Here is a 16,474-nt window from a genome sequence, read left to right on the forward strand (position 1 = left end):
TGTGCGTGTGCGTGTGCGTGTGTGTGTGTGTGTGTGTGTGTGTGAGACGCAACTTGGCCTGTTGTAGCGCCACCATGAGGCTGATTTGAAAACTGTCAAGTGGCATTTCTTCCTCAGCCTATAGTGGGAATAGGCATCACTCCACAACTTCAGTTATGATATTTAGCGTGGTGACTTCTCCTTGCACCAGCCATCCAAATACACTTTCCAGTGCAACTGCACACACACACACGGACGGACAGAGTGCAAAACATACTCTCTCGGTCTCTCCCCATGCCTTCGGCCTGGTGGAGACAATAAATTGAGTGTGGGTAGGTACAGGGGGCATTGACCTTATGCACATGGCTGTCATCTTGCCAGCAAGGTGCTAACTAGCAACGTCCCATTGACAGCCCATTCATCCAAACAGAAAAGTCATAGCTAATTGAACAACGTCAACATCACCAATATTGAAGCTGTGCGAAAAGCTTGAATATCTATCTGCAAAGTGTTTGTTTCATAAAAATCCACCGTAGACATGTTATGAGCTACTTCCTGTCAAGAAATCCTTGCAGGTGATTTATTTTAAGTGTCATCAGAGTTTGGAAGCGCTCGTTATCAGTAAAGCAACCTCCTGCTGATATGCAGGAAGTAGCTCATAACATGTCTACGGTGGACCTTTATGAAACAAAAACTTTACAGATTGAAAGTGGATAATCCAAGTTTTTCGTACAGGGATAGGCAGTGGCATACCTCATATATAAAACCAGTCTGATCAGGAAACAACTGCCAACAAAAGGCCCATGGTGTAGTCTTGAGAGGAAAGATAACATTGGGCAAAAAAGGGCAAGGCAGACAGGTCCTCAGGCACTGGTATGCTGCAGGATGTACAGTACGCACATGCCACAAAAACACATCCATACAGAGCTAAACTGAGTTGTTTTCAACTTAAATAGTAAGATCGGACCCTACAAACCTTCCCACGCGCTCAGATCAGCCAACGCAGGGAAGCTGGAAGTACATTCACTAAAAACACCTGGACAACACACGTCCCAAACTCTTCTCCCTTCTGGCTCCAAAACTATGGAATTCACTTTCCATTGCAATCAGAACTGCAGACTCACTTCCGCCATAGTCTGAAAACCCACCTCTTCAAACTCCATCTTAGCCCGTAGCACTTGCCCTAGCCTTGATAGCATTTTATGTAGACATAGTACTGCTGGAACCTCTATATCTACGCTTTAGCTCCGAGATGAGATTCTGAGTAAAGCTATCCCTGCGCTGGTAGAAATGGAGTCTATAGTCGAGCCCGTCGACAAGTAGTATAGATTAAACCCACTTCGCAGTAGGCTATTTATTTAAAAAAGTAAAGGTATCAGAACCAAGATAACATAGGCACCTAACATTTTAACTGAGGCATGAAACAACCGCTTACAAAGTGGTTGTTTGTCAGCCAGTACGATTTGTTTTCCCCGATTTTCCCAATGCAATTTTACGGAAGCAGTACTACGCATGCCAAAGGGGTTGACTGGACTACATTTGTATTTAAGCCTGATTTAATCGATGGTTTGATGCCTCAGTTAACTTAAAATGTTAGGTGCCTATGTTACGTTTATCAACTGTATCTTGGTTCTGATATCTTTACTTTTAGAAATAAATACTGCAAAAGGGGTTTAATCCACTATACTTGTCGATGGGCTCGACCCAGCTAGAATCCATTTCTACCAGCGCAGGGATAGCTTTCCTCGGAACCTCATCTTGGAGCTAAAGCGTAGCACCGTAGATATAGAGGTTCCAAACGGGGCTACCACTCTATAATGTATACAGTATGCATTGTTTCATAGATATTCCACTGTTAGGTTCTTATGTATGAGTATGAAAAAGTGTTTTTTATTTCAGGTGATCTTAAATGTCTTAGTAAGCCAATTAATTTGTGAAAACATAATAAATTGTGTATGAAAATGTATTAAATGTAGACCACAGTTGAAATGACTCCACACGGACCACACCTAGCCTAACCCAACTAAATTTAGGAACAAAGGATGGTTTCTTTACTGTTCAAAGTTGGAACACCTGTGAGCATGCAGTTCACCACTCCCATCATTTGAGTCCGTTCAGCCGGGTGTCACAGTAGACCTGCAGCACAAAAGTGAAACATGAAGTCTCCTGCAAAGGCAGCACCACTCATCTTGGCAACATGCGCATGGTTTCTGTCTGCCACTGCAAACCTGGAAGGTAAGTAGGCTATAGGCAATAATAATTTTTGCTTTGATTTTCTTTGTAATCTTGAAAGTTATTAACTACTTAAACCCTATAGTAAACAGCACTTGGACAGCTTTTCCAGTCAACAGTAACACCAGTGTTATGATGTGTTATGATGTCTCATTTTCTTGCCCCTGAACTTTGTTAATGGTGCCATTAATGAACTATGCATGACAGCTCAGTCCTGGTGATGTGCTGTGCTGTTTTAACCACTCTCTGTACAGACTGGGCTTATACAGTAGCATCACATGATGTGACCTGCTAATGTCCTCACTCTCACTTATGTGAACCCCAACTACCTGAATCTGCTCTCTTTCTAGCCACAATTTGCAACACTAGATTATTTTTTATAATGGCTCCTGAGTCTGAAGAGGTGGGTTTTCAGCCTACGGTGGAAGATTGGGAGTGAGTCTGCAGTTCTGATTGCAATGAGAAGTGCATTCCATAGTTTTGGAGCCAGAAGGGCGACGAGTTTGGGACGTGTGGAGCGTTTTCCTGGCGTTTTTATTGAAGGTACTTCCAGCTTCCCTGTGTTGGCTGATCTGAGGGTTTGTATGGTTCGATCAGACTTGCAAGATATGGGGGTGCCATACCTTTGGTTGCTTTGAATGCCAGCATCAAAGTGTTGTACTCGAGTGTGGGCAGAGGGGAGAAGGGGGGATTCATGTGAAATTTCTGGCTGGTTGAAGCGAGTGGCGGCATTTTGGATTAATTGGAGAGGCTTAAGTGCGCTTCCTGAGCCCCGACACGGGCCGGCCTCCGGTCAACTTGTGTTGCGGTGTGCTAATAGAAGCTTAATTATTATTAACAAATAGCTGTTTGCATGCACATCAGTCTGTCCTTACCTGCAGTAGGTAAGGACTACAAATCAGATGGAAAATGCAAGAAGGGCTACAAAAACGTTGTCCTGTTCTCACATTTATCTAAATCTGTGTCATTGTTCTAACAGCACCAGTGGTCCACACAAAACTAGGGAGCGTGAGAGGCACGTATGTGGGCGTTAAGGGGAAAGATACAGTCCATGCCTACCTGGGAGTGCCCTTTGCCAAGCCACCTGTTGGACCTCTGAGACTGACCCCACCCCAGCCTGCACAGAGATGGGAAGGAGTGAGGAATGCCACCAAACAACCATTCATGTAAGAAGCAAAACATTACTGTAAATTAGATTTTTACAACATGTGAAAAAGATAATCAATGTGGCATAAGACCTCACACTTAATTTCATGCAACCAAAATGCATATTTTACAGGTGTGTTCAAGTGACTGATTTTTTACACATGATGGCGGCCAATCTATCCATGGAAGTCAAATTCCCGAACATATCGGAGGATTGCCTTTATCTCAACATTTACACCTCTTCCAAACCATCTGAGAATACAAAAATGCCTGTAAGTATTGAACTCTCAACTCAGATGAAGAAACATTTCTTTTTAAGCATTAAAGCTATAATCTGTAATGTCCTATTCTACCCGGGGTCCGAACCAGGGTCCCCCATGCAGACACAAAATTGTCTACTGCTGAGCTATAGAAATCCCATTTGGGCAGAGGATAATTCACGTTTTGACCTTCATGACTAATAGATAAAAATAAATTATATCTATTTTGTAATGATAATTAGAAAGGACTGTAAATATATACCTTCAATAAACCCAGCAGGGAGACCCAAATACCGTGCTGTCTTTACCTTTAAATCTTGAATGACAGCCATAAACCATAAAAAATAGAAAGACCTTAAAAAATGATTTGGAGGCAGATGAAATAAAGTTTATTTTAAAGAAATAAAGGTTTTTTAGTAGGTATAAAGTCAATTTACATAGATAATGTGCTACATGGTTCAGATAATAGTATAATTTACATCATATATAATTTAGAATAATCAATGGTTCCAAGATGGAATCCGAACTGTACTGAACCGAACTGAACTCCTCTTCACAGTATGTCCCAGGCATTAATAGTGCAGATCACGTCAGATTTGTTGATATAAAGTTCATTGGCTGGTAAATAGTTCATTTCCGTAATATCCCACGGTGGCGCTGGTTGTCGAGTGCTCATTGGTCCAGCACATGGATGATGAGACGTAGAATTCATCTCCTCTGTTCCGCACATCGATGCCCATTAAAGCCTGGAGAGCGCCTAGGCAGGCGTTGCCAGGCAACTTGTTGATAAATTGATAACTGTGAACTTTCGGCAGAGAAAAACCCTCCCTGACTCCCAGTGAGCTGCTATCTCTTTTCTCACTAGGCCAAGGTCAAGTACATGTAGTAGACCTCTCATTGCTTGACAACTTGACTGGGGACAGACAACATGGAGACTGAATAAGATATTACATGGGACAGATGAAAACATATTTTGGCCATAAACATGGATGACATGACATTAATGATGATAAGGAGAACAACCCTGTGTAAACAGGCATAAACTAAGGGTAAAATGATGATATGGGAGAATAAGGTGACAATATGAATGACCTATATGGCATGGGCCAAAGTTCAGGAGGATATGGGACATTGACCACTGGGCATTAGTTTGTTAACAGATAAGACATACATTATCTAACAATGACCCAACCACAGAATTCATTTCTCAATAGAAGAACAGGGAGACTGACTACTGTAGTGTACAATCAAATTTTCTTAGTTATATTGCCATTGCCATACTCTGCCATGATACAGATTGTTGACAAAACAAAGTTATTGATTGCAGCTTTAATGTGTATGCACTCGTAATATGAAATGTTATACATTTTACATTACTAGATATGTTATTTTTTCCGTCATTAAGGTCATGGTGTGGATCCATGGAGGAGGATTCATCATGGGTTCTGCATCAGGATATGATGGTTCTGCTCTGGCTGCCTACGAGGATATGGTTGTTGTTCTGATACAATATCGTGTTGGAATACTGGGATTCCTTAGGTAAAACTGAGTCCTCCCCTGAACCATGTAGCCTAATGATCATGTGCCATTGTGTCAAACTTTATGTATTTAAGCTCTGCAAACATCTATGTTCCTAAAGCTCAGGAGACAAGCATTTACCAGGAAACTTTGGATTACTGGACCAGGTGGAAGCCCTGCGATGGGTCCAAGAGCACATCCATAACTTTGGAGGAGATCCAGGTTCTGTCACCATATTTGGGGATTCTTCTGGTGGAGTGAGCGTATCTGCATTAGTAAGAACACATTATACACTGAACATGAACAAAATTATATCTAAATTTATAAATCTACAAAAGTCTGTTCTCTGTTTTTCACCTGATGGTAACTACCATACCATTTTAATTCATGTTTAATTAACCCATAGCAAATAGTATGAATCCAATTGGTGTCAATATCTTGACATAATCTTGAATATGTTTTCCTCTCTTTATTGACAGCTCCTTTCTCCATTGTCTGCTGGCTTGTTTCATGGTGCAATAGCACAGAGTGGTTCTGCAGCAAATTATCATCTCTATTCCTTCAACCCTTTGGTTGTAGCCCAGGTTAGTTTTGCAATTGCAAACAGTTAGATGAGAGGCAGGATATCATCACTGTTTGGTGGAAACCTCATATCTCCATAGTTGGATCAATGCTATTTGTTACACTTCATTTCTCTCTGTGGGTTTGACAAAAATATTCAACCAATGAAAAGCATTAGAGCTTGTGACTAAAATCTCATAACTCCATTTCATAAAAATTAAGTGTTTTGGACATACAAGGTTTCCACTTGACAACAATGATATACAAGTGGCTTGAATGTCCATAACGGGACCCATTATTGTGCTTTGTAGACTGTAGCAAACATTTCGGGCTGTGACTTTTCTACATCAAAGAAGGTTGCTGAATGTGTGATGAAGCTGACCATAGATGACATAGTGAAGATTCAGAAAGAGGTGAGATTTCCTGGATCCTGGGGATAAAAAGAACATTGAGAATACGTATACAAAACAAACAGCATTTCTTCTCATTAGAGACATGAAATTATTATTGATAATATAACTGTAAATGGTATCTAAAAAGACATTACACAGATCATACAGTATGTTGGGATGCCAATGCAATTCCCCCCCCTTGCATTTTTTCAACAGTAATTGCTACTCAATTTGTCTGTTACAGAATGAAATGCTTCAATATGGAATAACTGTTGATGGACAGTTCCTTCTCAAGTTTGGAATGGAGGCTTTACAAAATCATGAGATGCACAAAGTACCTCTCTTGACTGGGTTCAATAATGATGAAGGCGGTTGGCTCATCGCAAACGTAAGTTAATTCTCCATATTCAGACCGCAGCCATCTTGCCAGAAAGGTGATACCTAGGTGACACTTCCCATCGACAGCCCATTCATCCAAACAGAAAAGTCCTCTATAATTATATTAATCAACGTCAAAATCACCAACATTGCAGCTGTGTTTGTTTCATAAAAATCCACGTAGACATTTTATGAGCTACTTCCTGTCAAGAAATTCCTTGCAGATGATTTTTGAGTGGTGCAACCACTCCTACAACCAGCAATGTCCGTGTACACCTATGTGGCTATGTGGCCATGAGCACGAGTATATGACTATAGGGTACCAGTAGGGGGCACCAGAAACAGAGAGAGGGATAGTGCTGCAATCTTGCCTGCTAATGAGAGAGAGAGAGAGGGGGGGGGGGAGCTGCACCACTCAGTTCACACGGGTGTGATTTTTTTCTAAGTGCTGGAGTTTGGAAGTGCTCGTTGACTATCACTCAACGGCCCATGCGTACCACCTGTTTTAAATGCACATAATGCAGGAGGCAGCAGGAGGTTGCTTTACCGATAACGAGCGCTTCCATACTCTGATACTTAGAAAATAATCATCTGCAGGGAATTTCTTGACAGGAAGTAGCTCATAAAATGTCTACGGTGAATTTTTATTAAAAACTGATTATTTCAAAATGTGATATACATTGATTATTAAATATTGCTCCATTTATAATCTATGATTCCACAGAGATAAAACCATGTTGTGTATATATCTGTGTAATAGGTATTTTGTCATCACAGATAATGGCTCCTACAGGTTGGGTGGATGGAATGGACCGGCAAGTAGCGACATCCATAATGAGCATGTTTACATCCCCCGCTGTAAGTAATATCATGCCAAAATGTTCAGAAATTAAAACTATATTTTTAATATTGTATATTAAAACAATATATTACTGCAAAATATTTACGTGCTCCGTCGGATGCATCGTGATTCGTGAGTATGTCTTTCTATTCTTGCAGGCATTTCTGTTATTGTGTGTGTGTGTGTGTGTGTGTGTGTGTGTGTGTGTGTGTGTGTGTGTGTGTGTGTGTGTGTGTGTGTGTGTGTGTGTGTGTGTGTGTGACTCGCTACACATTCTCTGGAGTCTAAGTCATGAACATTTATCATTCAGATTTTTCATATTCCATGGCTGGTAATTGCCTACAAAAATTTGCAGGAGGAGCCAATTTGACAAAAGATGCCAAAAACCATGAACACATTGTCTGATCAATCCCAAACACATTGCGGGGCCAACACAGAGCCAAAAGTGATTTTGCTTAAAACCATAGCACCAAATGCTACAATTGCCAGTTTGTTGCAGAAACATTTTTTTCACCATATTATGTACAAATGATGGGAGTCATCACAGGACAATGTTGGTCAAACTGGAGTTTATATTCCATACTGTTTGCCTGTAACAGTCAGATTGAAAAAGGAGTGCTCACTTTCTTCGAGTTCACCTCCCAAACAAAATGCCTCAAATCATGAATGCAGCGTCCGATTGCCGTGAAACTTTCTACATTTTTCGAATCCATTTGTCTAATTCTACTGCCACATGGTGCTACTGTATAACAGACCAATTCACATTTTGTCTTATATAACTCTTGAAACTTAAATCAAACAATCAAAATTATATAAACATGTGCTGTGCAAGTATACCCAAATGCACACAGAATGTTCCATCATACAGGAAGGAGAATGCTGGTAGGGACAGGGCATGTATAGTAGCACATTAAACAGAATTGTACAATAGATGGTTCTGATCAAGCAATCTATTTTGGTGAGAGCCCAATAATATAATGGCTGGTAATTGCAAAAACCTGCCATATAAAATCAAATGCTGTACTGGATCAAAATAAAAGCGATAAAACCAGATGCCTGTTGGTACAAATATTTACGGTAGCTGAAATTAGTGTGTCGCACAGTGGATTAGTATGAGGCTGGACGTCGTTCACCAAACCAGCCATACTGTAGCTACAGTAGTGACCAGCATTGTCCAGGATGGAGCTCATCACAAATCCTCCCCCCATTCACCACTTCCAATGTGTGTCAAGGCCTTATACGTGACTATTCTGTCTATATGATCTAGCCTGAAGACCGGTGGATAACAGAGCTGTTGGCAGATGAATACATGGGAACGTCAGGGGATCGTGTCAAAGTTAGAGATGGGTTTACTGAGGTGATTGGAGATGTGATGTTTAACATTCCTGCCATTAAATCTGCAAATTTCCACAGAGGTAAGACTGAAGGTGATAATGTTGTTCAACAGAATTTAGCTGTAATCCTTGACCTCTATGTATACCCCTGTGTGAGTGGCATGCATGCCAACATTTCGTTGCTGTCGGGAGGAAACCACCTAACTCCATTTTTAAGGATTTTTGCATAAATCAGTGCTATTGGACAACCTTTACATCTATCTGTGTGTTGTTTCATATTGAACCAATGAAAAGTAGTAAAAAACGCTTCGGACAAAACCTTAACTCCATTCCACTTCATTCAAACTGGCTAAAGCAGCTAACTCCACCACCTCTCTCCTTCTAATGCAAGTAATCGACAATATATAAAGTCACAACACCAGGTCGTTCGTAAATAACTCACCACACTCAACAAACTGACCACATTCCCGGTGCGCATTTCCGAACGCACCCAAAAACTGCCCGGGGTGTTCACATAAGCCTGGGTAGATGATGAAAATGAATGACCAAAAGTTTTTTTGAAAGTGAAATATTAAGTGGTTTCTTCCCGACAGCAGAGATTTATTCTGCTGGCTAATACGGAAAGTCCATTTAACCCAAGAACACTAAACTTAACTTTTGTCAATCCATCAATAAACATGGGTATATTGTACCCAATGTAATAATTATGGTCCAGGTAAAAAAAAAAGCCCATTGTGGGTGTATGAAACTTTTCTCTATCACTAAACACGGGTGAAATTCACCTCCCTGTACCTGGGCAGGGAAACAAACCTATATTCTCTGATGTCACTGAGCATCATGAAGGTACTCAAAGATCCACCCAGGCACAGCAACATGAACATTACAAAAATATAATTGTCCGGGTAAAAATCACCCGTGTTTAGTGTTCTAGGACTGTTAAGCAAAGGAAGAACTGGGGTTTGAGCTCTATGCACCTGTTGTCATTGTCAACCAGTAGTGGTCCTACCCAACCACATCCACATGATAACAATTTCTCAATAAAAGAACAGGTAAACCAAAGACAACCACCACAATTCTATTAGTTATCTATCTATAAATGCACAGAAAAATATCTGTCTGTCAGTCTGTCCTTCTGTCTGTAGCCTGCCCTACATTTCCTTAACCTGACTCCGCCAGATGGGAAGAGTACTCTCTACCCTCTACTCTCTGACGAACATCATTTGCTGTTCATATAGGACTAGTTTTGTATTAACACACTACAATTTGGTCACATGTGGTTTGTACATGCTAATATACATTTGTGTGTGTGTGTGTGTGTGTGTGTGTGTGTGTGTGTGTGTGTGTGTGTGTGTGTGTGTGTGTGTGTGTGTGTGTGTGTGTGTGTGTGTGTGTGTGGGACACACACATGTTCAAACACTTGTCAATGAGTTAAAGTGTTGGGTGTTGCATGTTGCATGCACACCTCCATTTCATGGGAAACCCAAGTTTCAGGGCAAATTATAAATCATAACAGAAAATCTGAAATATAACCCAACTACAATATGGCAGCCTGATCTATTTATGATCCATTACACAATGGATCATAAAAAAGAAGACACCAAAGACGGTAAAGACCAGATGATGCATATGACATGACATGAACAAACCTGCCATTTCCAAACAGATGCAGGACTTCCAGTGTACTTCTATGAGTTAGAGGAGTCACCCAGCATGGTCAAGAAGAAGAGGCCCAGCTTCATTGGCTCTGATCATGGGGATGAAGTAATTTTCGTTTTGGGAATATGTTTCACACAAGATCAAGTCATAGTGCAAGGTAAAACAAGACCAAGTTTTGCAGCTCATGATGTCTATTAGACACATACTGTCTAATCAAATTCTTTCTCTCCCAGAGTCATGTACAAAGGAAGATGAAAAGCTAAGCAGAATTATGATGAAATACTGGAGCAACTTTGCTCGTACAAGGTAAGAGATTCTACAATGTGCAGAAGTGGTTATTGATTAATTCTGTTATTGATTCATTCTGTGTGGCATTCTGTGTGGCTACCAACAGCCATCCCTTGATTCCTTCAAAACCACTCTCAAAGGGCACCTATGGGCGGCTGCAATTAGAAACTGGCCCCCATAAAGTCCCACCCTTTTCCCCCTACTGTATATGTTTATCCCTTTTTACTTCCTTCATATGATGATCTCCTGTTTTTTGTATAGAAGTGTAGATTTGTACGTCTCTAAATGTTCTGATGAATTGAAAATGGTGGACCCTGTTGTAAACAAGTGTATGCTTATCATGGTGCCGTCCACAGTAACAGTTTGTGCTTTCTTCTGCATACTGTTAATAAATAGGCCTACTTCAATCAATCAAACAATCAATCAATCAAGACCATGTGTTGCAATTGCACGTAAGCACTAGTCTATTTCATTATCTCTGAAGGTTATTTGCAGTAACAGTTCCATTTGGATGTCCATCTTCTCTCCCAAATAAATTTCATTTGGATTATTTTAGCTGCCCAGAAAAATACTTTATCTTCCTTTGAATGCCTGTATCCTCCTGTTCACTTGCCTTGCAACTGCTGTATGTTTCATTGAAGTCACAGTCATGTGATTTAAACCTTCAAAAGAAATAAAGAACATTGCCACCAGAGGACAATTTTCAAGCTTCCCAGTCCAATTTGTTACACTGTTGTAATTGTATCACAGCCCTTCTCCTCTGTATTGTGTTTGTGTGTTTGCAGATCGCCTAATGGAGCTGGCCTGGTACACTGGCCACAGTATGGAGCAGAGGGAGACTACCTCTCAATTGGGATGGAGCAGGAACCTGGTCAGCACCTGAAGAAGGACCGTTACACCTTCATGACTGAAACCCTTCCTGAGATGGTCAGACAACATGTAGAAAAGATGAAGAATAGGTATGATCCTACTTATACACTATACATCTCTTGTTGTCTGGATAAATCTCACTATACATGTTGTTATATATAACTAGATAAAATGCCCCTCAGGGCACAGGTCTCCACCAGGGCAGGTCAGGTTGTGGCCTCCTGGTGGCGCTATAATAGGCCAATGTGAAAAGGGTGCTATTTCTTCTTATGGCTTGGATGGCAATGGATGATTTCTGACATTTTGTTCCAAAAATGTGTTTTGCAAAAATCCACTGTTGGTCACTGTTGGTGTCGCTATAACAGGCCTGTGTGAAAATGGTGGGATATATTCCTCAGTCTAGTAGGAAAGTCTGTGAAAGATTTCACGTAAATTGGATGCTGCGTTCATGATTTGAGGCTTTTTGTTCCAAAAATGTGTTTTGCAAAAATCCACCTGTTGGTGGCGCTATAACAGGCCAATGTGAAAAGGGTGGGATATATTCCTCAGGTAAAATGCATGCTGCGTTCATGATTTGAGGGTTTTTGTTCAAAACGGGCCAATCCTGCAAACTTTGAAAGCATGTTAGCCAATTACAATGGAATATGAAATATATCGGAGAGATCTGGCTTGAACACAAGACTATAGAGATAGTGTGTAACGATTTGCAGGATTTTTGGACAGAATCTGTAGGAGTAATATCAAAGAATGTGTTTTTCAAAAGTCGGCCTCCTGGTGGCCTCCAGGCCGTTCTGGAAAATTTGGGGCAGAGGTTCATCGTTGGCATCCAGGAAGTGTGTGTGCAAAATGTGCCTATCATACAGTTGCATCACTGTAGATACTTTTCTCACAGACCAAAGACGGGGCCTGTAGTGCACACAAAACTGGGAAGTCTGAGAGGAGAGCTTTTGAGTGTAAAGGGGAAGGATACGGGGGTCCATGTCTACCTGGGAGTTCCGTTTGCAAAGCCTCCTGTAGGACCACTGAGACTGGCCCCACCCCAGCCTGCAGAGGGATGGGAAGGAGTGAGAGATGCCACCCAACAACCATTCATGTAAGTCATTAATGTAGTCCAGTTTATTGGATAGAGTTTTACTGTGTGTGTGTGTGTGTGTGTGTGTGTGTGTGTGTGTGTGTGTGTGTGTGTGTGTGTGTGTGTGTGTGTGTGTGTGTGTGTGTGTGTGTGTGTGTGTGTGTACAAAAAGCTGTATATCAGCTTTTTGTTTTGTTTTCACAGCTGCGTCCAACATAAACCGTTTCTTCTGCATGTGATGAGTATGTTATTTAAGATGACGGATATCTCTGATGTCCCTGATATCTCAGAAGACTGTCTTTACCTCAACATTTACACTCCAGCAATAACGTCTCAACATGGCAAACTCCCAGTAAGATGTATTAATATTTTGTATATATATTGTTTTAACTGATAAGTGCAATTAGAAAGTAAAATACAAATATTTTCAAATATATGTGTCCCCTAGGTCATGGTCTGGATCCATGGTGGAGGGCTAGAACATGGCTCAGCCTCATTTTATGATGGTTCTGCCCTGGCTGCTTACCAGGATGTAGTTGTGGTTTTCATCCAGTATCGCTTAGGAGGACTGGGTTTTCTCAGGTGAGGATGCTGTAGTATGATGAGCATATTATGCTGTCCTGGAATGTTTGAGGAAGAACTATGGCTTCCATACTTCCAACTATTCCTGATCGTGTGCTCTTTTCAGTACCGGAGATGAACAGATGTCAGGAAACTTTGGTTTACTGGACCAGGTGGCAGCTCTGCGATGGGTCCAGGAGCACATCCACAACTTTGGAGGAGATCCAGGTTCCGTCACCATATTTGGGGAGTCTGCTGGGGGAGTGAGCGTGTCTCTCCTGGTACAGTAGTCTACAATCCACAAACAGAGACAAAATGACTAAGAATAAATAAATACTGGTACATCGAGGAAGAATTCATATTGCATTTTGCAAGTTTTGTGTTGCTTTTATTATCAGGCTCTGTCTCCATTGTCTGATGGCCTGTTTCACCGTGGAATCGCTCAAAGTGGCACTGCTGCGATGGATTCACTATACTTGCCACAAGATCCTTTGCCCATCGCACAGGTTATTTCATATATTACATTGTTGTGTATTAGAAATGAGTAAATACACAATGTAATGTATTGTATTATAAGTATTATAATGTAAATTATAATGTATAATGTATTATAATGTATAGTAATGTATGCTAACAAAAAAAATCTATTTTTCTACCAGCTTTTAGCCAATGTATCAGGCTGTGACATCACAAGCACAAAAATGATTGCTGACTGCTTGAGATCCATGGACATTGATGCAATGCTGACTATTGAAAAGGTGTGTGTATAACTGATGAGTTAAATATCATCTGATGATAAATGACATGCAAGTTGAAGATATATTATAACATCTTTGATTAGATCTCAGTGAAATATTTGTGTTGTGCTGGATGTTTGACAATCATATTCATCGTATACATTTTTATACCTTTCTCTCAAGGACAACAAGATAAGATACCCTGTCAATGTTGATGGACACTTCCTGACAAAACCTGTGAATGAACTGTACCAAAACCACAAACTTCTTAAAGTACCATTCATAACAGGCATTAATAATCATGAAGCGAGCTGGCTACTACCTTGGGTAAGTACCAATGTGACAGTGGCTCGGGAGATAGTGTGGCCACTTGGTGTCAGAAGGTTTCCGGTTCGACCTCCAGGCAGCAGCTCCCCCTGGGTTATTGTCAACGTGTTCTTGAGCAATACACTGATCCCCTAACTGCCCCTGATTAGCAGGATGAAACCTTGCATGGTTTCCTCCGCTGTCTGTGTGTGCATGAATGTAATGCACATTGTAAAGTGGTTTGGATAAAGGTGCTACACGGCTACAGTTTATGAAAGCAGCATTCACGGTATCACTGATATTGTTGGATCAGAACATTGATTAACTTGTATTAATTTAATCCATAATTTAATTTTAGTTATCTTACTTTACTCATAATCATTTAAAATATTGTGTTTTGCTTATGTCCTTATTCTACAAACAAACTGATTGCTCTTCTCTCAATAGTTCTATGCTCCTCCAAACTGGGCAGAGGGAATGGACCGGGAACATGTCATGGATGTTCTAGCCATGTTCTATCCCCATGTAAGAGAAACGGCCTCACAATCATTTCATGGCCTGATTCTATGTTTTTTTTATGCTGCCGCCTTAACCACTTAAACCCTACTGTTTTGTTAGTATGACAAAACAGTACAAGATCAAGTACAAGTACAAGATCATGACGCAACACATTGTGAGCTTGTAGATCTGCTATTTCTGTTGTTTTTATAATGAGTAATGATAATGCCAAAAATAGGGACACCAGGTTGGAAATGGTTTATGTTTTTTCTTTCCTTTAAGATGAAAGATGGCTCAATGAAAGAGCTTGTGGCAGATGAATATCTTGGAACCTCTGGAGATCCACTGAAAATTAGAGATGGATTTACAGAGCTGCTTGGAGACATTCTTTTTACCATTCCAGCCATTAAGACTGCAAATTCCCATAGAGGTAACTGTAGAATAAAATAATGCAATCTTACGAACGGTAATTCTTATCCTGTTTGCCTCATACATTTGTGTTAAACCTTATAAATCAAATTGTGTCTACAACCAGATGCAGGTGCTCCTATATACCTGTATGAGTACCAGCATCCACCCAAATTCCTGCAGGAGAGAAGGCCAAGCTTTGTTAGAACTCACCATACTGATGAAATCGTCACTGTATTGGGATCCTGTTTCATCATTTCTCATGCCAAATTAGGGAGTAAGCGTTTACTAAAGAAATTATAAATGTAACATCGGATACCTAACCTGTATACCTTGAAAGTGTACGTCAGAAGCCTCACTAAACCATTTTTCTTAATCACTCTACAGTATTATGTACAGAAGAAGAGGAACAGCTTAGCAAAACCATGATGAGCTACTGGGGCAACTTTGCTCGGACGGGGTAGGATTACACTCACATACAGTATCTTATTATAATTAGATGTTGTGAGTGTAGTCTCCATACTCTCATTACTTTTCATATTAAGCATTTTAGTTTAAAAAATGAAAGTTTTTGCGTATGATGACATATCCAAAATTCAAAACATTTCGATATGTCTTTTTCCCCAACAACAATGTACTGTAGGTCACCTAATGGAGCCGGCCTGGTACATTGGCAGCAGTACGGTGCTGATGAACACTACCTGTCCATTGGGTTGGAACAGATGTCTGCTCAGCACCTGAAGAAGGACCGCTACACCTTGCTGACTCAAACTGTTCATGAGAAGATTCACCAGAGTCAAGAGAATGTAGAGCACACTGAACTGTAGGAGAGCACTCCTCTTCCAATTCCACTCGGCGCCTAATAGTGTCCTGTATACTTGTGTCAACAGAATCAGAATATGAATGCCAGCGTGGCACACAAGCAAATGCAAACGGACACTGAACATAGCACTTTGAGATATTTTTCAAATGTAAAGTGCATTTTAAATAAAATTGTTATTAATTATGTAACCCAGCTGATGAATAGTTTGCATTTGTTTTTCAATGTTGGGGTTGCTGCATAAATACTGCATTAAAACTGAGAATATGTGTAATTATTTGTTTTGAAAAAGTATAAAATGAACAGACAATTTTACAAAATCCAGAATGTAATGTTGTATTAATAATTTATAGGGCTGTAGATATTGAACGAAAAATACTGAGTGTAACTGTCCCAGAACGAGAGACATGGTTTCAGGTATAAACTTGAATTATATTAAATATGGTTTTGGTTGTGCAACATTTATGATCATACTTGGATAAAAAGGTTGATTTCATTATGAATAAATATAATTTAAAATGGCAATAATAGTTCAAAGTTACATCACAAGGTAAAAATGCACCCTATGCAAAGGGAGTCACATGATTAGAGTGTCACGTCACTCACATGACGTCACC

General features: G+C 40.3%; 1 protein-coding gene across 1 annotated transcript; it reads left to right on the forward strand.

Moving 5' to 3' along the window:
• Positions 1 to 2,088: 2,088 nt before the first annotated feature.
• LOC308314378 (carboxylesterase 3B-like) lies at positions 2,089 to 16,438 on the forward strand. The gene is made up of 25 exons (XM_080761979.1): positions 2,089 to 2,214; positions 3,191 to 3,377; positions 3,491 to 3,629; positions 5,023 to 5,156; positions 5,257 to 5,410; positions 5,615 to 5,719; positions 6,008 to 6,109; positions 6,333 to 6,476; positions 7,244 to 7,324; positions 8,575 to 8,722; positions 10,305 to 10,454; positions 10,531 to 10,603; positions 11,371 to 11,544; positions 12,348 to 12,548; positions 12,732 to 12,879; positions 12,976 to 13,109; positions 13,216 to 13,369; positions 13,487 to 13,594; positions 13,748 to 13,846; positions 14,009 to 14,152; positions 14,579 to 14,656; positions 14,912 to 15,059; positions 15,165 to 15,314; positions 15,425 to 15,497; positions 15,681 to 16,438. Exons 1-25 carry the CDS (start codon positions 2,136 to 2,138, stop codon positions 15,862 to 15,864), a joined length of 3,291 nt encoding a protein of 1,096 aa, XP_080618105.1. The 5' UTR covers positions 2,089 to 2,135; the 3' UTR covers positions 15,865 to 16,438.
• Positions 16,439 to 16,474: the final 36 nt, after the last annotated feature.

The sequence above is a fragment of the Protomyctophum bolini genome (assembly GCF_963924005.1).
Source record: "Protomyctophum bolini genome assembly, chromosome: 4".
Taxonomy (NCBI): domain Eukaryota; kingdom Metazoa; phylum Chordata; class Actinopteri; order Myctophiformes; family Myctophidae; genus Protomyctophum; species Protomyctophum bolini.